A 27712-nucleotide genomic window follows, 5' to 3' on the forward strand; every position below is an offset into this window, starting at 1 on the left:
GGACAATAAATGTGATGAGCATGGCTCTTGGGTTTGGTGGATTGTTCAACAAGGACTGGATTGGCTGGAGACAGTGCACTTTTTTAAGTATACCCTTGCTTAAGAGGAGATAAAAAAATAAATACAAGATTTTTGAATGCATAACACAGGATGTTGAAAGAAGCACATCTCACTGTGATGCAGGGACCAGTTGGCTGAGTTCCATCTCAGAGGGATTCAGGAGGGTGCGTGTGTGGCATGTGTGCTGCCATTCCCCAGCCACTTCCATGACAGACATTGCTCATTGATCATGACATTCTCTCATGCCTGAGTCCTTCTAACCACAGTTCATTGGAATCAGTCTGAGTTGGCATTTAAGATCCGACCATTTATTGTCCTTGGCTCCAAACAAGGAGACTTAATGCCAACTTAGTACTCAAGATTCAGAGACCACTCCTCCTTCCCGGGAAACTTCAGTCCTGTCTCCTGATACAGCCAGGTCATGGTACCAAAGCTACTAGTATCTCTCAAAGTATGTCATGGAGATTTAGTGAAGTAGTTGTCACTATTTTTCACTTCTTTTTGTAGTGCACTTGCCCTAGAATTCAGATACAACTCTCTGCACAGTAGATTAGAGGACAATCAAAATGAAACCATCGGACTGCATCCAGAATCATCCCTACTCATCCTTGAAGGAAACTTGTTCTTTCCCACTTTTCTTCCCTTGAGATGGCATGTCCTAGGACATGCTTCGGTTTTCACTCTCCTCATGTTCACCAAACCTATGTGGCACAGTGGATATTTCTGTGGGACCTGTACCACCCATGGTCTTTGATAAAGAAGCCTGGCTTGGGTGTCCATGTGTGTTTTGATTAGGAAGCATTGGCTTTAAGTAATAGTAAATCCCAACTGAAATTAGGTTAAGCAATAAAGAAGGTAATTATCATATGTTACGAAGAGTTCAGAGATGGGATGTCTGCAGGTGAGGAATATAAGTTCAAACTGTTAAAGAACAGACATTCAACTGTGCAAATTTGAAGATCTAATTGGCTTTATTCAATAATTGATAGTGAACTTATCTTTAGTGAAAGAAGTTTTTGTGTGGGAAGCTCGAGTATGTCCTGGAATATGGGTGCACCCCTATGGAGTACCTACCGTGAAGCCCTACAGTTTCACTTATTTTAGACAATTTTTTTTCATTCTTTCTTTGATGATTAAAAAGATATTTTGCTACATGATTCATAAATGTTGTATTTTAAGAGCAATTTTTTTATGTTGGCGTAAAAAAGACATTAAATACATATTTATTCAGTAAGTGAGTACAGTGAATCTTGAAAGTATATTATGTGCATGAAACTCAATTTGGAAAACAATAAATTCGGTGCCAATACTCAGGTTCAGATAAAGGGGAGCTAGGCTCCCTGTAGAAAAGAGGATGTTAAAGGGTTGCACCTAAGTGGAGGAGTCCCATGTTCAGCTTCTTTTTAGAGTTTCCATTCAATGGCAACATGAATCAGAGCAGGTGAGCAGGAGGGCAGCCAGCTGTGGGGCTCGCAGTAGTGTCTTTACTCCTTGTCTGTCCTGCCCTCCTCTGCAAACCACAGCCCTCAGCAGCTATCTGAAACTAAGTTGTCCACTGCAGGAACCCAGTCATTCCCTTGAGAGAGTCCGGCCTGAGGACTGTCACTTCAGAAAGGCTTTCCTTTCACATCCAGGAGGGAAATATGCTTAAAGGGAAGGGGGAGTTGAACTACTTGCCATTAATGGTGATGACTAATTGACACTCCGTAATCCTTTTGTGAAATAGTTTCTTGGTGATTAAAAGCAGAGTGAAATTAGTTTCATTTCTTTTAAAATCCTATCTCCCTACAGCTTTCATATATATACATGATTGTCCCACTATCACACTTGTGTGAAGAAGTTATTTTAGCAGGTATTTTCAATCAATTCAATGTGCTAGGCATAAAATTACTTTTTTTTTTTTTTTGCTGTTATTCTTCCAGAAGTTGAGATGTCTCCCATTCCTTAACACATTCTGGTTGAGAACCAAAGACTATGGAATTGACTTTGTTCTTACTGATACCTGCTTCATCCATAAACACAAAACAAAGAAAGACATGTGTTACACAAAATATTCAATGTTAACACACAATAAAGATTAAAATGTAAGAAGAGATGCTTACAAACTGATAGCTTGGTGAGAAATATGAAATGAAAAAAGATTTTTTTTTTTAAAGCTGACATTACCTCCTAATATGGGACAAGACATGCAGAGAATGACCACTGATTATTTCTTTGTCTTTTGTACTGGCTTTTTTGATCATCTAGAGACTTCTTAGGAGATGCCTTTGAGATATGGGGATCGTGAGGAAATCTGCATCTACTTCTATATCAAATGTCTATAGAATAACATTTTTACAAGTGGTTTCCAAAGTTAAGAATTTCCTGGTTTAGGGGCACCTGGGTGGCTCAGTCAGTTAAGCAGCCAACTCTTGATTTTGGTTCAAGTCATGATCTCAGGGTCCTGGGATCAAGCCCCATGTTGGGCTCTGTGCTCAGCGGGGAGTGTGCTTGAGGATTCTCTCTTCCTCTCCCTCTGTCCCTCCCCCCACTCATGCTCACTTGCTCGCTCACTCTCTCAAATGAAGAAATAAATCTTTAAACCAACAAACAAAAATAATTTCTTGGTTTAATACGGGGTATAGGGACTGCCAAGATTTGCCCATTACTATTATACATAAATAGATATTTGCTTCTTAATGTGGCTCCATTGGTACCCCCGGTTATGTGGGGGAGTGTGGAACACTGACAGCTGCCCAGAACTGCTGTGGTGGTTATAGTGGAAGGCCAGATGCAGTGCACTGACCGCTCAAATTCTCAGGCTTTGAACCTGGCATTATAACTAGTGATATACAATGTCCTATTTAGTAAGATCTGTTTCTGATGCTCTTCATTTTTTCCTGAAGATCCTAGTTTCCATCCGGCATCATTGCCCTTCAGTTTGAAGAACTTTCTTTAGCATTTTTTGTAGTGCGGATCTGCTGGCAATAAATTCTCATGGTTTCCTTTTATCGGAAAAGTGTATTTTGCTTTCTTCTGGAAGGATATTTGAGCTGGATATAGAATTTTAGGTTGACAGTTTTTCTTTCAGCACCTTAATAGTATCACACCACTCTCCTCTGGTCTCCCTTGTTTCTTTTTGATATTATATTATAAGTCCCTGAGGTTTTGTTAATGATGTACTATATGTTGGCTAATTGAATTTAAATGAAAACAACAACAACAACAAAAAAAAAACCCACCTTTTTTATCTCTGTTCCTGGATAATTTCTATTGATCTGTCTTCAAGTTAACTGATGATTTCCTGTCATCTCCATTTTGCTTTTAAATTCACATAATATATTTAAAAACATTTCAGACATTGTATTTTCAGTTCTGGAGTTCCTGTTTTAAAAAAATAATTTCTACTTCTCTGCTGAGATTTCCTATCATACTGAAAATTCATTATGAGCATGTTTTCTTTTGTATGTTTGAACATAGTTACAATAGCTGCTTTAAAATCCTTATCTGCTAATTCCACACTGGAGCTATTTTGAAGTTACTCTCCTTGATTGCATCAAAAATGGGTCATGTCATGTGCATGTCAAATAATTTTTATTCTAGTCTGAATGTTGTGAATGTTATGTTTTAGGAGACTCTGGATTCCATTATGTTCTTCCAAAGAGTGTTGACTTTGTTTATTTGTTAGTGTAAACAGTTAACTTGCTTATACTCTTACCACAAACTCTGTGTCTTGGGGGCATCTCAAATCCCCATTCATTTTTTTATCCTAATCCAGCTTTTTATAAGTCAGCCCTGTCCTTGTATAGTTCAGAATTTAATCAGAGATTTAGGGGAAAGTTTACATATAAAATTTGGACTTGATCTCTCTGGGTCTGTTTATTCCAAGATCCCCTTCTCATTTTATGGTGGCTATGGTTGCCCTGAACCCTGTTCTTTGATTCCTCAGGCCACAAAGAATGCAGGTTTTCTAACAGAGTTTTAGCAGCCCCAGCTCCATGCTGCCTGACTTTGGCCATCATTTGGGCCAGAAGCCACCAAAATGGGAAACCTGTCTTATGCCTTTCCTTTCTTCCAAGTGTCATCTATCCCCCAGAACATGCCTGTCTTTGCTTGCTCTTTGGTGGCTTCAGGTGGTTGTTTTTTGTATTTTTTTTAAACAGAGTTTATATTTGTTATATGCAGGAGCGTTAGTCTGGCAGGAACTTTCTAAGTCATACTGGAAGCTAAGCTGCCCCAGACGAGTTTTGATAATAAGTTCTGTGGCATGCAAAACCCCCAAGCCAGGAAAAACTGGGAGAAGCACAGATGGTAGACCATGAAGTCTTATACACAGCATGGAATGTGGGTTCATTTTCCTCACAGGTGATTCCTTTTCCATCCTTGGTGCACAATCCATGGCACATTCTGTTCAGTATTTGTGGGCTAGTGAAGGCAGTATTTCTATTTCCTTTATGTAGGGAGCTCAGTTCAAATATCTACGGGCATGGCCTTGGATGCTTCCCAAAGGAGCTTAAAATACAAACCTCATGATGCGTATTTAGTGGAAACCCCCTATGGGCCATGTGGCATCAGCTCCCAATCATCACTTCGGCTTTGAGTTCTTTCTTCATTTCCAGCACTTGTGGTTGCCATGCTCTAGTTTGGCTGAAGATTTAAAAAAATTTTTTTCAGTTTTATCCAGTGTTCCTATGTGTTTGAACTGGCTGTGGGGTGGGGGTAGGCTTCTTGTATCAGCTCAGCTTGCTGCCTTCACTGGCAGGCAATGCCTGGGACTCCTGATGATCCCGGTGTCAGTTTGCTTAGCTGCTTCTGTCCGAGGTTGTGGGGAGGGGAGGCTCTCATCCAAGAGGAACATCACCCATCCCGTTGCAGGCCCCACCCAAAATCTTGTCATAAGCTCCCAGGGGCTGAGACAAGGGGCAGTTGAGGAATAGCCACCCTGTGTTTGATTTTTAAAATGTTCTATACCGAATATGCTGAACCAGTGTTCCAGGACCACACTGGGGCACTGTGCCTCTCCTGCTTCGGACTGGCTTTCTTCTGTCCAAGTAGAGCCCTTCCCTTTTTAATTTTGGAGACAGACTTTGTTCTCTCTTTTTGCTAAAGCCTTTTTTTTTTTTTTAAGATTTTATTTATTTGAGAGACAGAGAGTGCACAAGCAGAGAGGGGGGCAGAGGGAGAGGGAGAAGCAGACTCCCCACTGAGCAGGGAGCCTGACGTGGGGCTTGAACCCAGGACCCTGGGATCATGACCTGAACTGAAAGCAGACGCTTAATGGACTGAGCCACCCACGTGCTCCCTCTTATTGCTAAAGCCTAAACCTTGTGTGCCATGATCCAAGCATCAGTTAGTTGCACAGACATCTGCAATCTTCCTCCCAGATCTTCCTGCAAACAGATCTCCCTCATGGTGGTATGTTCTATTGTGTGAGAATTCCCGAGGTGGGCATATAGGCTCCACTTCTCCCACCTCCCCTCCCCCCTCCCTGTCCCTTCATTTCTCCTAAGGCCCTATTTTCTTCTCTAGACACACAAAATGTGGTAATTAATTTTTTCCCTTCAAAGTTGTCTGAAATTTTACATCCCTAAAGAGTTTGCTGTGGGAACGGCACATTTGCTGTAGCAAAAAGTTAAAAGAAGGAATTTAACTTGCTCTTTTTCCCATTCCTTTTGGCTGGTGGGTAGAGTATTGACCTGGGATGGGCATGCCAATGGGGAGAGAGCTGAGAGGGCGCCAGGTCCCAGTCCCAGCCTGGGGAGGGGAAGGGAGAGAAAGCCCGCTGATTACATAGGCAGGCACGTCCTCCCGGCTGTTCACCACAGCCTTAGTACAACCTTGTCTCCCTCTGCTCAGTCTTCCTCCCTGTCCCCAACTTTTTTTTAACAGCAAAAGAGGAACCGAAAGGCGAATGTGTTAGAGAGGGAACCACTGCTTTAACATAGTTAATTCTAGCTATTTCTGATGGCAGAGCTTCCCAAATTTCAATGAGCATACAAATTACTTGAGGATCTTGTTAAAATGCAGTTTCTGATTCAATAGGTCTGGGATGGCATGGAGATTCTACATTTCTTTTTTTGGTTTTAAAGTTTTTAAAAAAATTTTTTAAAGATTTTATTTATTTATTTGACAGAGGGAGAGAGAGTGGGAGAAAGAGAGAGCACACAAGCAGGGGGGAGCTGCAGAAGGAGAGGGAGAAGCAGGCTCCCGCTGAGCAAGGAGCGGAATCAACCCCAGGACCCTGGGATCATGACCTGAGCCGAAGGCAGACACTTAACCAATTGAGCCACCCAGGCACCCTGAGATTCTGCATTTCTAACAAGCTCCCTGGTAATACCCAACCCACTGGTCCTTGAGGAGCAAGGTCCTGTGGTTTAGAGGTATAGCCAGGTACTAACATCAAGCGGAGGGCATCTGGGGGGCTGGGGAAAGAACACCATGTGAGATTTTTGTGATACTTCATGGTCTCTGCCACAGTGGGGCAATACCAGCGGACGCATAGAAGGAATGAGAGGGCATGAGGGCTTAAGTTTGGGGTCTCTATCTTGGCAAAAAACTGTACTTTTATATACTGTCATAAATCTGGTCTTTACTTGGGTGTGATTTCAAAGGCGGAAAAGTCTATACTGAGAAACAGAAATATCTATGTGACCAGTATGTGCTATGGAATCTTACCAGTTTTAAACTCATAGATGTACACACTTAGGCCAGTCTTAAGAAATAGTACAATTGCACCAGTTAGGAATACATCCAACTTCCAGAACAGAAAATCCAGTAACAGTGGGATTGATTGGTTTCACATAATGGGAAGTCTGAATCATTGGGTAGTGTGGTATCACCTCTGACCTCTTTTTCTATATGCCTCCAGAACTGGGTTCTCAACCCTGGCCAAAAGCTGGGGCACTTTTAGAAATCCTAAAGCCCAGAGCTGCGGGGCGGAGGCGGCGGAGAGGCCGGCGGCAGGGAGCGGCGGGCCGGGAGCGGGCGCTGGAGCCGAGCCGAGCCGGAGTGGGAGGCGCAGGCCGGCGCGGCGAGCAGCCACCGTGTCGGTGTTCGGGAAACTGTTCGGGGCAGGAGGGGGCAAGGCTGGCAAGGGCGGCCCGACCCCTCAGGATGCCATCCAGCGGCTGCGGGACACGGAAGAGATGCTAAGTAAGAAGCAGGAATTCCTGGAGACTTAAGATGGAGCAGGAGCTGACCGCTGCCAAGAAGCACGGCACCCAAAACAAGCGCGCGGCCCTCCAGGCCCTGAAGCACAAGAAGAGGTATGAAAAACAGCTAGCGCAGATCGACGGCACGCTGTCAACCATCGAGTTTCAGCGGGAGGCCCTGGAGAACACCAATACCAACACTGAGGTGCTCAAGAACATGGGCTATGCTGCTAAGGCATACGACACGGACATCGATGAAGTTGATGAATTAATGCAGGACATTGCTGACCAGCAAGAACTTGCAGAGGAGATTTCAACAGCTATTTCAAAACCTGTAGGATTTGGAGAAGAGTTTGATGAGGATGAGCTCATGGCAGAATTAGAAGAACTAGAACAGGAGGAACTAGACAAGAATTTGCTGGAAATCAGTGGACCCGAAACAGTCCCTCTACCAAATGTTCCCTCTATAACCTTACCATCAAAACCCACCAAGAAGAAGGAAAAGGAAGAGGATGACATGAAGGAATTGGAGAATTGGGCTGGATCCATGTAAATGGTGCAGTGTGGGCTGGGCCCAGACAGACTCTGGTGGCCTGTGCAGCGGGCAGGCATGTGCATGTGCGGGGCAGGCAGGACATGGTGCAGGCAGGTTCCATCGCTCTTGAGTCTCCCTCCAAAGCCTTAGGGCCGCATCACTGCTCACTCTCTGCATAGCATGGTCTGCACCCAGCGGGACAGGGAGGGGGGCGGGCAGGTGGGGTGGGAGGTGCCTGTTGTTTATAATGTTGAATTTCTGTAAAATAAACTGTATCTGCAAATCCAAAAAAAAAAAAAAAATCCTAACGCCCAGGTGACTGCCTAGACCAATTAAGTAAAAAATTTCCAGGAGTAGGACCTGGGCATCAGTATTGACAAAATCTATCCACATGACGGTCATGGTTGAGAACCTCTGCTCTTGGCCTTGCTGCTACACAGCTTTCTCCAGTACTTTTAATCAGGGTCTTAATAACCTCAGCCAGTGGTGTTAGTTCAGGGACTGACAGTGTTACCCCAGCATGTGATTCTCTCGGCCTTTCTGGCTTGGTTCCCAGATGGCTGCTAAAGCCCCACTTGCTCACTGCGTCTGCAGTCTAGGCAGGAAGAAGGAAAAAGGTGCAAAGACAGGGCTCAGACTTCTGCTCACATCTCACGGCTGGAACTGTGCCGTGTGGCTTCTGCTAGGACAAAGGTGGTTGGAAAAGTGACTATTTGAGCTTTTCCAGCTGCTACAGCAGAAGCAGGCAAGAGCCAAGAGAGTGAGGAATGCTATGAGGTAAGAGAACATGTGTAGGTCTTTCAAAACGTTTATTGTCATTGCAAACGTAAAAACTACATGCCCCTTATAGAAAATTAAGAAAAACAGAATAGAAGAAAATAAACTTACCCAAGCCTCAGCACTTAAAGACCAGAAGTGTGAATAGACTGATGCATTTCCTTTCAGATTCTTGTCTGTTTCCCCCATGATTCAGATCATAGTGTATCTATAATGATGAATTTTACTCTTTCTTGTAACGTGAAAGGATGAGAATTTCTCCGTTACAATGATTTCTTAAACACAATTTTTATCTTCTGCATTATATTTCATTATGCTAGCGTGCTATAGTTTGACTTTTCTCCTGCTGTTAGGATTGTTTCTTTCCTTTTTCTGGTTTTACAATATTAAAAACAACCCTGCTCTGAACTTCTTTCTGCCTTCAGCCTTTTGTTTCCTTTGTTCTATGTGTATCTTTTTTTGTTGTTTTTGGGGGAGGGGAAAGGTAAAAAAAAGTTTGGTGTTTGCTTCAAAGAGCTTTCCCAAACAGTGGTGATTCATTTCTTTTTTCTTTTTTTTTTTTAGGTTTTATTTATTTATTTATTTGAGAGAGAGAGAGAATGAGACATAGAGAGCACGAGAGGGAAGAGGGTCAGAGGGAGAAGCAGACTCCCTGCTCAGCAGGGAGCCCGATGTGGGACTCGATCCCGGGACTCCAGGATCATGACCTGAGCCGAAGGCAGTTGCTTAACCAACTGAGCCACCCAGGCGCCCTGGTGATTCATTTCTATTACACATCATCGTGGATGAACACTGTACCCCAGGCTTTCATGACAGTTTGAATTCAAGATAATATGTGTAACATGTGTTTTTCTGAAATCCGCTGTATTCATTTGCACCTATGAAGCGTGTTGCTTGTGTTCTTGTTCTCAGATGAAAGGTATTGGCATTTTGTTTCAAGAACAAATAAAATCACAAATACAACCTGTTTTTGACTTGGGTCTGGACTAATTACTAAGGAAGCATTCAGCAATAATAGTCTAAAATATTTAAATACTTAGTGAAACTGCAATGGATTGAAGGACTGCTGGTTCTAAGAACTAGGCAACCAACAGGAACCGAGGGAAGAATTTTAAGTCTGGACACCAAGTTCAGAGCCAAATGTCAATAATCTCCTCCTCATTTTTTTGGCAATAACTATAAATAAAGTAGAGGGAGAGGATAACAAGAATTATCTGAACAATGTTAAGTAATAAGTACATACAGAACAGGGAAAATTTTTTTTTCCATTAAATTTGCCACTCATTCCACTTCAATACAATGCTTGTAAGGAGAATAACAATTTAAGGCAGAAGACTATATCACTTCTGTTCAGAACTTCTTGAGAGCAAAAAAATGACTACTGATCAACCTTCCTGGTTTAAACTTAAATTTATTTATTTATTTATTTATTTTAAACATTTTATTTATTTATTTGTCATTGAGAGAGAGAGCATAAGCAGAGGGAGAAGCAGGCTCCCCACTGAGCAAGGAGACCGATGCGGGACTCGATCCCAGGACCCTGGGATCATGACCTGAGCCGAAGGCAGGCACTTAACCAACTGAGCCACCTGGGTATCCCTAAACTTAACTTTAACTATTTGTTTTAAAACAAAACTTTTGTTTTAACACAAAAGTATTATTTTGTGACTTGAACCTCTATACTATGCCTTCAAAATTCCAAGAAGAAAGTAAAATCATATAGAAAGCCAAAAACTTCACCAATACATCTAGACAGACATTTGTGGTAGTTTTTGGTATCTGAAACCTTTTCCCCCCACATTACACTGATGCCCCTTTTGTAGGCGCAGCCCTGCTAGGAATGGGAACCCAGGTGGTGCACAGAACTTTTACAAATTCTCCAAGTGGGGAACTTATTCTTTCCATGTGGATCGACTCCTGCTTTTTTGAAGTCAAGACTTTATTTTTGTTCAGCTTTCTTCTACCACTTTCTGTGGTATTCCTTGGACATGCAAAGACATGTGTCTGGAGCGATAGCAGCATCAAGTTTCTTTTCACATTCTCCGCACCCCAGTCTTCCGCCGATGGCTCCCTCAGCAGCAGGACCACAGTCAGGCTGACTTCCTCTGAGCAGGTTCCCGGGAGTGGAACTACTGGGTCCCAGAGAATGAGGAGGCTGAGTCTTGTGTGTATGTTGCCAGAGAGGCTGTGAGGATCATTCTGACGCCAGTTCTCCACGAGCCTTCATTGGGTTCTCTCTGTTCTCTTGGCTGTGCCCTCTGCAGCTGGATGGGACAGTCTGTCTGCACGAAAGCTACTGGCAGGAGGGCTCTGCCAGTCCTCGTGAGGTGACAGTCACATGCACTGTCATTCAAAATATCTTCACCCCTATCCTGACCTCCCACTCCCACCCCTCAACATGTTTGTTTGCAGCTGGACATTTTTGTTTCCCTCTCTCCAAATTATGACTTAACTCCTAAGACTTGGGCAAACACTCCCAGCGTCATAAGGGGCTGGCTGGCTGGGCAGCCTGTGCCCCTTTATGGCATTTTATTCACCCTTCAGCCTCACTCCATCGTCCTTACCAGAGCCATTGCCATGGCAACTGTCCTCCTTCGGCCATTAAGTATGGGTGGCAAAGTCCTACGTGCTTAACTTGTTTGATATTTCATCTTTCAAAAAATTCTTTGGGGAAATTCAAGATGGCTTGTCGAATAAAACAAATAAGCTTTTGATAGTCAACAAGGACTGAGGGCGGCAGCTTTGATAACAGGGAAAGACTGGACTGGTCAAAAACCTCAGGCCAGTCACATCCAACTCCACTTGAGACAAGAAAGGAATGGGAAGACTCTAGAAGGTTGGAGGAGACTGACTCAGACCCAGTGTTGGGGGCTTCAACCTAAGAGTAGGGCTGAGATGACGTGGGTCTTGGCCCAAACCCAACCTCAAGGACCTTTGGGTGGCTTCAGCTGCCACCACTGGAGGAGTTCACCTGCAGACAGTGCACTTCGGGGGCCCGGGGGTTTCCCTGCCCTTCGCATGGCATCACACCACAGTGCTCTCCAGCCCGGGAGCCCTTAAAAGGGCACACATGTCACATAGCACCCTGAGAGCTTTGCTCAAGTGAATGTGTCAGCTCGGAAGAGACCAGTTAGCCTGATGGTCTCCTCCATTCCCACCATCTGTCCACCTTTTTTTTTTTTTTAAAGATTTTATTTATTTGACAGAGAGAGACACAGCGAGAGATGGAAAACAAGCAGGGGGAATGGGAGAGGGAGAAGCAGGCTTCCCGCTGAGCAGGGAGCCCGATGCAGGGCTCCATCCCAGGACCCCGGGATCATGACCTGAGCCGAAGGCAGACACTTCACACCATCTGTCCACCATTTACATTTGCTCTTGTCTGACATTTTTTTAAACTTGAGAATTAAAAATTGAATTTACAGTATGTTGTTTCAAGTATTATGCTTTTTGGATTCATAGGCAAATACCTTCTTCTTTAAAGTAGATTTGTTTCTCCCTCCCTCCCTCCATCTCTTCTTCCCTTCCTCCCTCCCTCCCTCCCTCCCTTCCTTCCTATGTATGTATTTTGCTTGTTTAGTGGGATTCACTCTGGCATAGTAGAAAGAGAGTGAGATGTGGAGCCAGACAGACCCTGGTTGGAATCCATGCTTTTCTATTAGCTATGTAGCCTTGGCATAGGGTGACCAGCTGTCCTGGTTTGTTGGGGGCTGAGGGGTTTCCTGGAATGCAGGCCTTTGAGTCTAAATCTAGGATCATCTTGAATAAACCAGGACAGTTGACGACCTTACTTGGGCAAGACACAGCCTCACTGAGCCTTGGTTTCTTTCTTTATCTATGAAATGGGCATAATAGTACCTGTCTCCTGGGTTATTCTGAGGATTGGGGCTAAGTGTACAAAAAGTGCCTGAAGCTATATCTGAGATGTCCTAGATTTAAACAGATGATAATTACAATAATATTAACATTCATAATTATCTGTATTTTTTAGGCTCAAACTGATCTTTCACTGTCATTCAATGCCTTTTCTTAATTTCTAATGTCTGTTCAGGAAAGGGGAGTTTATTCTGGGTATGGGTATAAAATGAAGATATTCTTGGAAAGTACTGAAAAGTATAAAGAAAAAGTATCCTTATTACATCCCTAACCAGAAGCAACCACTTTAAAAATACTTTGGATCCAGGTTTACTATTCTAAACAATTGATATATATCTTTGGGCATAAATATTTACGATTATTTCCTTAGGGGAAATTCAAAAAAGAGGGATTGCCCAATTAAAGGACAAATATTTTTAGCCTTCTTTTATATTAGATATAACATTATTCCTCCAAAAATCTAAGTTGATAGAACAAAATATGATGTTTTCTATGAAGGGAGTTGTGTGTTCCTTGTCTTCACACAGGACCCAGCTCTCCCTGAAAGGCTCTCTAAGGAAGAAGTCTGATTTCCTTCAGCAACCCCTATGGTAGTGGTGGCTAAAAGATTTCATCTTATTTGGTCATTTGGTAGTAGTTGCTTTTACTATTGAGTATTGTGGTGGTATGCACACTAAAAACCATCCCTGTTAGAACCTTTTCTTGGTAACTAAATTAAATACTTTAGGAACATTTTGTCTCCATGATACAGTATCTTGCACTCAATATTAAACCAAAAGGAAATTATCTTCAACTCTTAATACATTTTAATGCTCATTTCATATTAATTTGAGCTATTATAAAGAGAATAATCTCTCCTTTCTAACTGTGGATTGGTAGGTATGAAAAATCAGCCTGGCTTCGGCTTGAGGAGTGGAATAGTTCAAAAGCAGTTCTGAGGCACCTGCGAATGCCTACGAGTTGAAAAATCAAAGAAATTATGGTCGTTGCTGAGGATCCAGAGATATTACTGGGTGTTTGAGTGTGTGTATCTGTGAGCGTGCATTTATCTATGTGAGTGTGCATGTGTGTGTATGTGCGTGTGGTTGCTGACCAGTGTCCACAAGTTTCACCTGCTCACTTAGACTGGTCGTAGGTTGGAGGTTAGTGGGGTGAGATCAAGATTGTTGGAGGACTAGAGGTGAGGTAGGTAAAGCCCTAAATGCAGTACTGGTGATTACAAGGAATCAATAAAAAAATAACAAAAACATGTTGGTGAATTATTGTAAGTGATCCTTCAAGTTCACATAGCTGGTTGGTAGTGGAGTCAGGACAAGAAGTTCCAGTTTCTGATTCTGAGTCCAGTGTTCTCACCAGCAGAAAGCATCAGTTCTGAGATGCCAGGTGCTTTGGCAAAAACTGGGGCTATTGCAGTGGTTGACCCTATGTAATGTCCTGTGGAGGCAGGGCAGGGCAGGGCTGACTATTACCCTAGAAAAAGCTAAAAGAATTGGCCATCCCATAGAGACCTTGATTAAACCTCCTTTCTTTTGGACCTCAAGATGGTGACAGGAATACTCAGTAGTCAGCAGCTTGGGATTCCCCAGGGATTGTTATGGATAATTGCAGTGAGTCATATTTTGAGCACATATGGTATGATTTGATTCCTTCATTTATGTCTTTGCATGGGAGTCTTCAAAATGCCCCTAATCTTAGGAAATCTAATTTGAATAGTTCAAAATTATATAACTGAGGACAATTTTCTACTAATCAGTTTTGTCATCCCATTTGTTTAAAATTTAATGTAAAGTTTTGGTCATTTTTAATTATCCATTTTCTGTGAGAACCAGAGTAATCTCTCAGATCCTCCCTCTCTGTACTATAAATACTATGCTGTTTGGTAACTGGTCAGAGAGGTTCAGAGGTTGTGCCTCTGAAGCTTTTCTTGGAGATCAGGTTCAATCACAGGGGTAACAATGAGGCAAAGCAATGAATTTGCCTGATTTCTAAGGACGATGGATCCTTTGTGTCATACAACAAATCTCCATATTATGACTGTGGGACCCAGGTTTGGCTAAGCTGAATACCACGGCTCTGGTTATATGAAGATGTTTAGGGGTGGCTACATGACTCAAATAGTGCAATAAGTTTTATCAGAATTTTTTTCTCCTATAGATATCAGGAAAGAGATACTTCCTTTGGGCAAGGTACCCAAGCTGAAAGATGGCATATGCCTAGAAATATGAGCAGCCTGTGGGGACATCCTGCCTGAGAAGCAAACTGACAGAGAGGAAAGCAGAACTGAGGTATGGACAGAAAAAAAGTAGAATCTTGGTCATATCCCTTGATCCAGCTATGCCTGAAGCCAATGCTGGCCTCAGATGTCCTAGTTACCTGTCAATGCCCTGTTTGTCTTAAAGTCATGCAAGTTGAGTGCATGTCACTTAAATAGGTCCTTTACTTGCATGATTTCACTATGCTTATTATCCCCATTCTATAGAAACCGAGACTCAGAAAGATTAAGTGCTTTGCTCAGGCTAACACAGCTGGGAAGTGAGGTGGCCTTGCCTTGAGGTTGGGCTGTTCTGACTCTGTAGCTCATGCTTTTTAAAAAAAATTTTATTTATTTATTTGTCAGAGAGAGAGAGAGCACAAGCTGGTGGTGGGGGGGGCGGGGAGCAGCAGGCAGAGGGAGAAGCAGGCTCCCCGCTGAGCAAGGAGCCCGATGCGAGACTCGATCCCAGGACCCCGGGATCATGACCTGAGCCGAAGGCAGACGCTTGACGACTGAGCCACCCAGGCTTATGTTGTTTCCATAGCTTGATTCAGCCTCAGTGAGTACAGCTAATTGAGCTGGTAAAGCCAGCCTTCGACAGCATTAAGAGGACAGGTATTGGCTCTCCTGTTTTACTAGCTCTTGGGCAGGCCAATGATATTAGACAGTTTAGGCCGGTGCACTGAGGGTCAGACAGGCTAAATGTCGTCCCTGGATCCCATGCCACATGCCTGCCTGCTCTGGAAATTCCTTTTGATTCAGGCTTCTCAACTTGCGGGAACCACTAAGTGCATGGGATCAGACCTCATTGGCCTCCAGGCAGCCAGGCTACTGCTGAGTAGACAGATTCTGCAAGCAGAAACATTCCAGAAGACGCCCTCAGCTTTGAGGTGCTGAGACTCCCCCCCCTCCATATCCCGAAGCTTAGGACAAAAGAGCAGGAGCTGTTCAAATGTGAGATAATAGTAATTTTAATATTTAGTTCACAAAACATGCAGGTCAATAGTCAATGCATATACAATAGGACAGAGCAACAACAAAAAAATTACAAAGCCCAATCTAACTGCATGGAGGCTTTCAAACAATGAAGTGTGGGATAGAGACTGTGCTGATTAAAAACCCAGCTGAGACACACCTCAGTGCCTCAGACCTGACCAAGGAATTTCTGGTGGTAGGAAAAAGAGCTCACTGTGCCCATGGCTTTCAAGTCAAATCCTGAGAAACTTCACAATCTCCATGCCCTGGACTGCTCAGTTTTGTCTTCCCCCCATCCCTGCATTTTTTCTTTCTTTTTTTCCCCCTCTTCTTGAATTATCTATCCAACCTTTATCCCATCTCAGACAATGAGTTCCATGAATACTCTGATGTAGCCTAGAACCATTCCTGTCTCAGTGAGAAGGGTCTCTGAGTTTGCTTTGGCTGTTGGTGAACAAAATTCCTCTCTGTTTAATGGGCTGTGATCTGGTTTTCCCCAGACATAATCTGTTGAGCCTGAAGACCCCTATGAATAGTCACCCATCTCCCTGGAGGGAGGCCACTTTCATAAGCACTATTGGTACTAAGGACTTTTTTCCCCAATAATAACCCGATGGTGAGATTTCCCCAGTGCCAATGCTGCTCCCTGATTGGGTAGTTTTGAGACACTGCCCTTATTTTAGTTCCCAGGGGACCTATTCTGGCTCTGGTGCTGAGATGGAATTCTGGTGGCCTCGAAGGAGTTTAGGCTTTCTGCAGCAGGGATGTGAACACAGGGAAGGTGTGTGGCTGCCAAGAGCTTTCACTTCTTGAACATCCAATGGTCCAACCACTGTAGGTGAAGTTAGTGAAGGGAAGAGCTCTCCCAGTAACAAAGCTGACCACAGTGCCTAGAAAGTGCTCCTGTCGACTGACAGTGACCTTCTAGTGTGTACAGGCGTCACTTGCCATAACACTACCTCCAGGCTCATCACTTTGTTGTTGCTGTTGTCTTTTGAAAGAACTGGTTTTAACCCCCTCAGTTTCATCATTTGGTTTTTACAGGGTTACACTGTATCTGTCCTGTGTAGTCACAGTCCCGGAGAGTTCAAAGGGAAACAATTAGGATCAGTGAGCATTTCATGGAACTCAAACTTAAGTGTGATTTTACAAAGTCAATACAGACAATATCAAAGCAATTATATTTTCATTTTCTTCTATTCATGTGCAGGGGTGAGGCTAATTCAGAGACAGTGTATCATTTCACTAATATATTATTTATTCTAACTATATCGAGAATACCATATATATTCAGATTACCCACAAATATCCTTTTCTCATTCTTCCAGGGACATTTTCTGGCCTATGAAAGAAAGAGGACTTGCAATGGGGAGCCCAGGAGACCCCTGGGGGTGTCTTGCTGGAATTAGCAGATGTCAACAAAAGCAGAAAGCTTTCCTTAAACTGAAATCGCTTTGGTCCAGGTAATGTCAAGATCACAGTGTAAGAAAACTCAGATAATGAGCTGGAGACATTACAAATATCTTTCCCCATCACCTCTTCTTCAATCAGTGTTTATTAGTAGCCAGGTTGGTGGGGGAGGTTAAAATCAAATAGCAGGAAATGATGTCTTTTGATGGACTCTCCTTTTTTCCTTGCAGAATTGTTCTGGGGGACGAGTTGGGAAATAGATCATCGATGCACTATTGTCTGATAGGAATTCAAACCGCAATCTATCATCAGATTAGAAAGGTTAAATTAAAAAAAAAAGAGAAGATTGGAAACTGTGAACTGTTGCCTCGAATTCATATCTGATAACTCAGCTGTTTTTGTGATGGAACATTAGAGACATAGAGACATGTGGCCCAGACCGTCTGGCCTCCTCATGGGTGAAATCAAGGTTTTTCTAACTTCCAACTGTGAGTCAAAAGCAATCAGGAGTCAAGGTAAAATTTCCTTGTTTTTCAAGTGAGCTCTAATTGGGGGGTCTTCTGTCCATGCTGAGGTGTCTTGGAGCGCTACACATAGTCGTACTTGGAAGGATGAGATTGTACCTCGTCCTCTGTGTGGACACCCCCTTCGTATATCTTCCTGTTTTTGCTATTGGGCCCAAAGCCAGTGCTGGCCTTGAAGCCTCCGGGCTTGTAGGCGACATTGTGGCCAGAGGCATGATAGGACACGGCTTTGTAGCTGAGAGAAAAAAGAAACATTCCATGACCACAGATGTATTTGGTAAGAGGGCAACCCACTCCGTTTACCCTGGGATGTTTCAGTTTTAGCACTGAAAGTCCAGCATCCCAGGAAACCCTCAGTCCTGGGCAAACTGAAATGGTTGATCGCCCCAGGCTTTGAGACACTGGTTTTTTTCCCTCTGCACTGGAGCAGAATTTCTTGCCTTGTATTAGAGCCAGTAATTAGTGACTAGTGAGTTCCTTCTGTTAATCAATTAAAATAAAGCTGAACCAGAAACAATGTCCAGGGGAACATGGTTATGCCAGAAAAATCACAGAATTTGTGAGCTGGAAGGCACATACAGGAAGCCCATCTCCTCTAATCTGCTCAGTTTATGGATGAGCTAACAGAGACGGCAAATGATTTACTAGAAGTCACAGGACTAGTTAGCAGTAGATCCGGCCCAGGATCCAGGTCTCCCAGCTCCAGGTCCATGTAGCGGGGTACATACAGTGGGGTTTCTCTGCAGCGGGACTTTGGCTTGCAACAGATGCCTCTTTGTCGTGAGGGCCTCTCCTGTGCATCATGGAAGGTTTAGCAGCATCCCTGGTCCCCACCCACTAGATTCCAGTATCACCCCCACCCCACCCCAAAGCTGCAACAATCAAGAGTCTTCAGCTGTTGCCAAATATCCCCTGGTGGGCAGAATTGCTTTCAGCTGAGAACCACTGAGTTACAGAATCCTGAAGTCAGAGGGAACCTACCGCGATATTTTTTTTCTCTCTCAAACAGGATCATTCCTAAATCGGCTCAGCTGAAATGTTCCTATTCTGTTCTTTAGGTTCCCCATAAAAGAGAAGGTTCAGCAACATTTAGTTAATAAGTTCTTCCATAAACCTACACTGATCATTCTGGCTGCAAATTATACTTTAAAATGGACTCGGATTAAATGTCTGATTGCACTGGGATGGGGAGACTCACTTGGTTTCCTCAGGCGCCAGGCCCCGGCAGGCGATGCACATCATCACACCCCCAATTAGTGTGAGGCCCCCGGCGACCCAGCCCACGAACAGAGCCGAACCAAAGGTGTACCTGAAGGGAAAATGAGACGATGAATGTGGGCAACTCAACCCTCCAGGCTCCACCTACTGCACTTGGCCACACGCATCCTCTCTGTCAGCTCTTTTGGGTTCCACACCCATCCCTGCCCGTGCTGCTGAACACACTCTCCTTTGGGTCATGGCCAACTGAATGAGGTGCCCTAGAGAACAGAATTGGGACTGAAGCTAGTCAGCAAAACAGCAGTGGGATTCTCGGGCCCCTAGCATCACTCAGGCATGGAATTAATTATAAGTCTCTAATCTCAAAGAAACATCTCTGGAAATCCACCTCCCTCCCTATTGTCATTGGGAGTGTCTCAAAGGTTTGGCAAGAGGAATTTGAGAGATGTGGAATCAGTCTGAAGTTATTATTTCTGAAGGAATTTTGGAGTTCTTCCTGTGGGCCAGTAAGCTTTCATCTTACCTATCAAGTACCCTGGTAGCCGTCCATGCAGGTAGGAGCATTATCTTCAGAAAGAACTAATGTGAAGTGACCATTCATTCTTTCATTTATTGTTTACGCATCTGTTCAACAAGTATTTATTGAGCTCCTACTACGTGCCTGACACTGCCCAGGCACTGGGACACAGGGGCAAACAAGATAGACACAGACTCCACTTTCCCGGTGGTTCTGTTCTAGCCCACACTGAAGCTTAAACCTGTGGTCATCTGACTCCAAAGTTGGTACCCTTCCCCTAGGAGGGATGCCTCCATGGGACTTGTTACCTCTGAGCAGGATTGTCTGAGAACAAAGTGTCCTGAGAATAAAATAATTCTGATTCCAAATGGACCTTTGTGGGTGGTGAACACTGTGACCAAAAAGTGTTAGGAAGTCAATGGGTATTTTAGTGTTAGCTGGTAACTTTCCCTTCCCTAAGCTGGTGTCTCCTAGAGCCCTGCAGAAAAGGAGAGCTCAGCACAGTGGATACCTGCCCATGGAGGTTTTCCCCTTGGGCTCATCAAGGAGCATGGGACTGTTTGTGGAACACCATGAATCACTGGTATGTTTAGAAATCACAAACTAAGAACATTATACTAGTAGTTGGAAGACAGAAATATGTGTGCAGACCTCTGCAACCTAAGAAAATAAGATATTTTGGATGTGCTTAAAAAGTACACACATTTTAGCAGGATCAAAGTAAGCCATATAAGCAATATAAGCCTGATGACCAAGTGTAATATAATATAAAAGTTGGTGATTAATTCAGGTTATAAAAGGAAATGTTTAGGCTAATACGAAACACCTCACAAGCTGCATATAGCATGAAGGCAGGCAGTTTGTAGGTCAGGTACACTCAATGCAGCAATAGCAGAGGATGGGATACCAGAAAGCCAAATGGGGTACCAGAAAGCCCCTTCAACTGATTGCCAAGATCTCTCTTGGCAGCTGTGCTGTCTTGCGTGATTTCTGGGTAGAGAGGATGAGAAGACAGAAAGAAGGGAAAAGCTGTGCCCATCCATGGAAGAAGGCATTCAGGAGGCCTCTCATAATCCTATAGTCTCGATCTCAGGACTGAATTTGGCTGCCCAAGGGACGGGGCAGGTTCTAGGGAGATGGTGTGGGAGAATGATGGAGGGCATTAGTCTAGGTGCCAGTTGGGTGGGTGACTCCTCTGGGCAGAGGCAGTGACCCTAGGTACCCAGATACTCCAGATAAGGTGGGATCTTCTAAGTAGGCTGACCAACCATCCTGATTTGCCCATGAAAGAAGAGTTTCCCAGGATATGGGACTTTCAGTGCTAAAACTGGTAAAGTCCCAGGAAACCCAAAATGAGCTGGTCAGCATACTTTTCAGTTGTTCTTGTAACCAAGAGATGATGGAAAGATCACAGAGGAGGATGGGGGGAGCTTATGGGGATCATTTCCTCCTCTCCTGAAACAAAGCAGGAACATGGATTGGGACTAGAGTTCCAGGGAGCCAGAGAGTAATGGATTCATCACATCTTCATCCCCTGTTTGTATCCCATGATGGTGTGGCTGGAGAAATACCAAGTGTATCCACTCCAGAGATGATGGGTCACTTAGACATGATATTTATATCACTCTCTCAGAATCAGATCTTTCTTCCTCAAGAATTTGCTGCTGCTTCTTGCTTTGAAATACATCCCCTTGAAGTGGCTAAATGAATATGGGTGTCGGAATTGCTCTTCCATCATTTAAAAGTTCTACCCTCCTTCAGACACCTTCTCCCTCAGCTAGATCATAACCTCCGTGAGGATGGGGACCTTGTCTTATCCCCAGCACTCAGAACAGTTGCTGGCCCACAGCAGGTACTCCATACATTTGTAGAATGAATGCATGTGTGAATGAGAGGAAGACGCAGCTGTACAAGGAAGACACATAACATTACTCTTCTCATCTGTGCTGTACCTTGCTCAATTCTACTCAAGCTTTCACCTGTCCCTAGCCAGGTTCCCGTCATGACCTGGAGATGCGGGTTGAGGCTCATTTACATGCCTGGGCTAATAGTGCCTGTTTCATTGCCACCACAATGGGGCTTGTGTAAGCATGCTAGATAAATACTGTGAACTGTCACTGTATTTCAATGCAAATGTCAGCTCAGCCTCAAGTCATAGCACCAAGGATATTTCACTGAAATGAAGTTTATGAATTTACAGATCACAGTTGATTTATGATACGGCATGGTTGCCTCTGATAAATTTTTGCTCTTTCAGGCGCTGACAGTCACATTAGGCATATGTGTTTAATAGGATTTTTACAGCAATATTCACCACAGAATACTAAGACTAGATTAGGAGGTTACCTGGTCTGAACGGTCTGCACCATCCCACCCAGGCCGGTGTACATGTTAGCTGTAGACATCCAGAAGTTAGTAACCAGCATGTTGGCAAATACAGATACTCCGGCGATTGCACAGAGACCTGCGGGCCAAGAACGAGAAAGCTCTAGAGTCAGCTTTAAAGGGATCACAGTGTTTCTGAAGCAATGTGTGCTTAAATGAGTTTAGATGAGCAGACTGGAGAACATTCCATTCCTGTAACAGAATGGCTAATCCAAGCATTGATATTGAAGTCCCACTATGTGCTAGACATTGTGTTAGGTGCTTAGACTCTCTTATCTCTCTAATTGTGGAAGGATTTGTATGTGTGCAGAAAGAGATTTTCCATGCATCTTGGGACAAGAGATTAATAATACAAATATTTTGGGCCTGGTCTTTTGATGATGTCAAGTGCTCTTCCTTTAAAATCATTTTTCTAAAGTCTTACCAAAATAATGCCTTTAGGGACTGAGTCACATGACTCCCTTAGGATTGAGAATCTCTTCTAATAAAGTGGGGTGGCAGCTAAGGGGGACCTTAACACTCATGACAATTCTGTAGCACGTAATTGGGTCCTAATCTTAGATCTTGAATCCCAGTGTGTAAAGCTCTGATCCATGTTCAAACCATGCTCAGTAGGGAGAAGCCGTGTTTCCTCTGCCAGAATGATTTTGCTTTGACACTCCCAGAAGCCCATTTGAGAGAGGGAACCTCAGCTCCTTGTTCACCTGAGATGATGAACATGATCCCAGAGGTCAGTGTCATGTTGGCTTTGGCGGAGTCCTCCATGCTGCCAATGCGGATGCACTTCAGGGCAAAGATGGACACCAGGAGGCTGATGACACCCAGGACGATGCCCACGATCATCAGGGCTCGCACTGCCTGCAGCATGGCTGTGGGACAAGGGACAAGACACAAGCTGACAGATAAGACCACCTCCACATGATTGATTAGGCTTCGGTTCAATAAAATAAAGCAACCACGATCAACAAGCACCAAATTCCTGAGAAATAGCAAGTCCATAAACTGTGAACTTTGTCATCGCCAGGGGATGTGGAATTGTGAGAAATGCAAAACTACCGTGTACAATCCTCTGATTGTTGAAGGACCTGCACGCAGTTGTCTGTAGAATGAGAACATTGTGGAGCTAGGACAGCCAATGGAATTTAGCTATTTCATTTCCTCATTTTATTTTATTTTATTTTATTTTTTAAAGATTTTATTTATTTATTTGAGAGAGAGAGACTGAGAGAGAGAGCACATGAGAGGGGGGAGGGTCGGGAGGGTCAGAGGGAGAAGCAGACTCCCTGCTGAGCAGGGAGCCCGATGCGGGACTCGATCCCGGGACCCCAGGATCATGACCTGAGCCGAAGGCAGTCGCTTAACCAACTGAGCCACCCAGGCACCCTCATTTCCTCATTTTAAAGCTTGATAATCTGCAGTCTATGTAGAGGAAATGGCTTGGCCAAGGTGACATGAAAAATTATTGACAGAGCTTACAGTAAAACTGTGTGGCTTTGACTTCTAACCCAAACATTTTTTTCCTCTAGTCTTTTCATATGGGCTCAAAGATTCATATTGTCGTGTCCACTTTAGGAAAACCCAATATTCATTTATAGCATGTAATGAGCAAGGTTATTAGGTGATATATCAAGGGCCCCGTATTTTTGTCTCTTTCCAAAGGGACTGCTACAGTCAGGATGAGCTGTAGGTTTTAGGTGTATATGTAAAGACTGCTATATCAATCACAGGCCTTTCAACACAACCAGTTTATCAGCAGTCCCTTCTCAGGAAGCAATGGAAACTATAGGTCCTGCGGGGACTCTCCAGCAGTGACCTCTCTTCCAGATATATCCACAGTGGTTTCTAGTGTGTCCTTAATATGCAGTGACTCATCTCAACAGTTTTTTCTAAGCTCCTATGACTAGGCACAGGGATGACAGTAATTAATAGGTCAGAAATGGTCTCTGCACTCATGGATCTTATGTCAAAGTGGGGAAAGACAGTCATTAAACATGCCCACTATAAGCATAATGCATTTTACAAAAGAAAGACAAATGAATCCTTGGTGTTCTCCAGAGGGAAAGGCCCCAAACATGGGTATTTCTGGTAGAGCAGAACTGAAGAATTGTGTGAAGCAAAGCAGAAAGCTCTGTCCTACCCTAGTTATCATAGCCAATTGTTATTTTTTGATTGAAAGCTATTAGTGGCTTTTTGGATATTAAAAAATTTAATCCACAGTAAAAAAACACAAAACCCTGCAACACAGATGATACGATTACCTCCATTTTAGAGTTGAAGAAACTGAGAGTCAGAGGTTAAGGAACTTGCCCAAGGACACATATCAAGGGACAAGCAAGAGCCGGGAGTCAAACCCAGAACTATCTCAAAATGGTTACTTTCCCCATCACAGTACATCACTTTGAGGTACCTAATCCTGGAAAAGCAGGCTGCCATCAAGGTAAGGGGCTCTGTAAGCACCTAAGAGAATGTATCCTCCAAACTTGGAGACTCAGCCATGAAATATCATCCCCTCAAATGGATGCTAAAAATGTATAAAGAAATATTCTCTAAAAATCATCTCAGGGAATAACCTGTCCCAGCAGATTATTTCTAAATGTGACTCTCAAGACAAGGAATTTCCTGGGAGGAATTTCTCTCTAATCTCTTCACGAAGATTTCCATCTCAAATATGGCCAATATCACTGGAGCTGCCAGCTTATTCACTCTAAGGTGTGTATCACAAAGCAACTGGTTATGATGCAAGAATCGACAATCAATGCAGTCTATTGAAAAAGGAGAGGTAGATCATGCAGAACTCAAGAGCCTTCTGCATTCAAGAAGAATGGAGGCCTGGGCAACTTTCTCACCAGGTGTCTCTCTGTGTGGAGATGGTAGTATTCAGCCACTCTAGTTCTACGCCACTTGATTCTGATTCTCTTCTCCCTGAAGAAACTTCTGATTTTAACTTTGCTTCTCTGCTGAGAAGAGAAATCTACACATAGCCATCATCAGTCTTGGTCCTATTAGCAACTATATTAGCAGAGTAAATATGCTGGTTTATGGTGTGGGTCGATTCTGCAGGATCTGACCATTCTTTCCTGGGAGAACTGAACTGATTAACATTGGCATCTTGAGATTACAGCTGAGTTCTCATGCCAGAGCCACGGTGACCCTAGTAGGGCAAAGAGAACTCAGGAGGGCCTTGGAGTGGCCGTTGGATCTACTCCTAATATAGGAGGGCTCTAGAGTGTCACCTGTGTTCTCTAAAGCCTTGCTCAATGGCTTTGCTGGCCCTACAGGATACTGGGAACGAACACCCTACCCGGTTCATTCCCTTATTAACAAATGCAAGTGTGTGTCATCTACTTGTGTACTCATTTACATTTTTGTGTTTGCATCCAGCACATGTTGGTATATGCTCATAGTCATATGTTACATAATCATACAGCTCATCCATGAATTCATTCATTCATCAAGTATTTTAAAGCTCAAATTCTCTACAAAACCCTTTGTCAGATGCCGTAGGAGGTATAAAGTTTCATGGAAAATAACCACTGCCTTCAAGCAGTTTAAGACCTGGGAAGATCATATTTTTACTGGAAATCCTGAACCTCAAATTTCTTTTAACTTTGGGGATACCTTGGCTAAGTAATAATAGACCCACTTTCTCATAGTTGCTCATGATATGGTTCTAGTTCTCTTTAACACATATAATTACACCACAAGCCTGGTTCAGGACAGCTATGGAGAGGACATCTCGGCGGCAGCCCCAGACTTCAGGAAATATCCTCCAGGCTATACTGATATGTATGTTACTACCAGAAAACTGGACATATGGGAAGAGAAAGGGACTTGACTTTCTCTTCATCTTATCCCCATGGGCCTCTTGTGGGCTTCAAATCCACCCAGAAACCCATTGGAGGTTTTAAACACTGCTCTCATTCTGACATTTGAAGCCTTAAACTATTCAGAGAACAAAATCACTTATCTCTTTTGAGGACCACCTGGCAAGGCATCTGGTTAAAACAACCAAAAACCGATCAACCAACCCACCAACCAAACAAAAACCAAATAAACAATATTAACGAGGCAAGATAAAGGGTGTCCCTCCTTCTACAAAAACATTACATTTCTCCCGGCCTCTTGGTGTGGGTGGAGTCATCGGCTCTTTTGACTGAGTAGTTTTAATGTTTGTTCCTGAAAACACATCACCAGGTGGCCGTGGCTGAGGCACAGGGTCTTGCCTGACATTGTTGGATTAGAAGATGAGATGGGCAAGTGGGAGGTGAAAGCACGGTGGGCTTGCCTCCTGTGGAGAGTTGCTGCTACTGCGCCATGGGAGCCCTTGGGTACGGGAGCCCTGGCCAGCCTGTCTTGGTCAGCCTTGGCCTCAGGCTCTCAGAGGCCCTCTTGCCTCTGCTGGGTCATGTTTGCCTGACAAGGCCTTATTTCTTTCTTGCTCTCTCTTGATCTCTGGATTTTGGATGAATGCTGGCACCTGCTTTGAACCAACGGTCAACCTTCACCCTGAGCACCTTTTTATTTCTTAGACTCTGTTTCTTTTTTTTTTTTTTTTAAGATTTTATTTATTTATTTGAGAGAGAGAGAGTGAGAGAGAGAGAGAGCACAAGAGGGGGGAGCGGGAGAGGGAGAAGCAGACTCCCTGCTGAGCAGGGAGCCCGACGCGGGGCTCGATCCTGGGACTCCAGGATCATGACCTGAGCCGAAGGCAGTCGCTTAACCAACTGAGCCACCCAGGCGCCCTCTTAGACTCTGTTTCTATCTTACTCCTACCCCTTTCTTTTAGCCTGTGGTCAGAAAAGACACAACATTGTTTTATATCTCGTGGGACCACGTCCAGAGTCCCAACAGTGGGCCTGGATGGATGGACCAAGGTCTGCCTTGCTTTGGAGATTCCTGGAGGGGTTCTTCTGAGAGTGGGAGCTCTGAGGGGGCAGCTTCCAGGAAGTGGGAGGAAACGTTCTCCACCACTCATTGCTAGAAACCCCTTATGTCTAGTAATGACCATGGAGATGCATGCGAGTGACCTCGACTTCCTTTCCCTCTGGAAGATTCTACCATCTGGAGTTCTAATCCTTCATAGATAGGTAACCAGAGAAACTGCTCCCAAAGGAGGTTAAGTTTCTCTTTTAGCCACTCTGTCTCTTATTTGCTATTCCAAGCAGGAGGCATATAGGCTTATCAGCTGATAACAGGTGAGTCAACGGCTCTATAGACTGATGCCCTGCACCAAAGGTGTGACTACAGCATTCTTTCCAGTGAACAATGAGGCATTATCGGGCTTGAAGGGTGGACGGGATTCAGGGCTGACAGAAACAAACAGAAAAAACGGGAACTTGGTGTTCCCTCCCTGTTGCAAAATATCTAATTCCCCCAAACCAGCTATGGACTGACAGGCAAGGTGCCTTTGGGTGTGGTTCCCAACCCTAGTTGTACCTTAGCATCCCCTGGGGGAACTTCTAAAGAAATGTTAAATGTTTTACCTCCACCCCTAGAGATTTTCATTTAATTGTTCAAGAACATAAAATTTCAAGGAATAATCTGGGAAAACAGCCCTCCGAGGGCTCAGGAGGAGGTGCTTAGAGTGGCTGGCGAGTTGAAACAGTTCCCAATGGCTGACATCCCTGAGCTAGATGGGGATGGGCTTACGAGACAAAGGCCTGATCTGGGGCTTTTGTTAGTGGCGGTTAGAGAGGACCCACGCTTCAGGCACAGAGTGGCTTCAGATTGGAGGCAGGGAGGGCTGATGGAGGATTCCAAAGAAGGGGAGCCCAGAGGAGGGAAGTCTGAGGCCAGACCTCAGAGAACAGGTCTTTCAGAACAAGGTGGGAGGGGCCTAGATTCTCCTGAGATCTCAGGGAACCAATATGGAAGTCCTTTGTATCTTGTGAAATCCTACAGAACAATGTGAGCCAGGTAAGCGTCGTTAGGCAAACCTTTGAATCTCACTGAAGCCGAGTTTCCTCAGCTCTGGAGTGGGACAGAGCTGTCTCTCGCATAGAGATGTCATGAGCACATCTGGAGTGGGGCAGAGCTGTCTCTTGCATAGAGATG

The 27712-nt window shown here is 44.0% G+C and overlaps 2 protein-coding genes and 1 pseudogene across 3 annotated transcripts in view; 1 reads left to right on the forward strand and 2 right to left on the reverse strand.

Annotated features, from left to right (window-relative positions):
- The first annotated feature begins 1487 nt into the window (after positions 1-1487).
- Positions 1488-7762, forward strand: LOC110570640 (charged multivesicular body protein 4b-like). The gene is given in 3 exon segments (XM_044912501.1): positions 1488-1501; positions 6908-7217; positions 7219-7762. Coding segments are annotated over 3 exon segments (849 nt in total). The 3' UTR covers positions 7744-7762.
- Positions 7763-10192: 2430 nt separating this feature from the next.
- On the reverse strand, positions 10193-11081 carry LOC110570641 (annotated as a pseudogene).
- Positions 11082-17601: 6520 nt separating this feature from the next.
- The window catches only part of CLDN18 (claudin 18), a 22265-nt gene continuing 12154 nt past the window's right edge, over positions 17602-27712 (reverse strand). For both annotated transcript variants that reach the window (XM_021678758.1, XM_021678757.1), the window contains exons 2-5: positions 22363-22527; positions 21620-21737; positions 18737-18847; positions 17602-17773 (exon numbers count right to left, since the gene is read on the reverse strand). In XM_021678758.1, the coding sequence (XP_021534433.1) occupies positions 17602-17773; positions 18737-18847; positions 21620-21737; positions 22363-22527 (566 nt within the window). The remainder of the gene's footprint in view (positions 17774-18736; positions 18848-21619; positions 21738-22362; positions 22528-27712) is intronic.

This window comes from Neomonachus schauinslandi, chromosome 1, assembly GCF_002201575.2.
Source record: "Neomonachus schauinslandi chromosome 1, ASM220157v2, whole genome shotgun sequence".
In the NCBI taxonomy this organism is placed as follows: domain Eukaryota; kingdom Metazoa; phylum Chordata; class Mammalia; order Carnivora; family Phocidae; genus Neomonachus; species Neomonachus schauinslandi.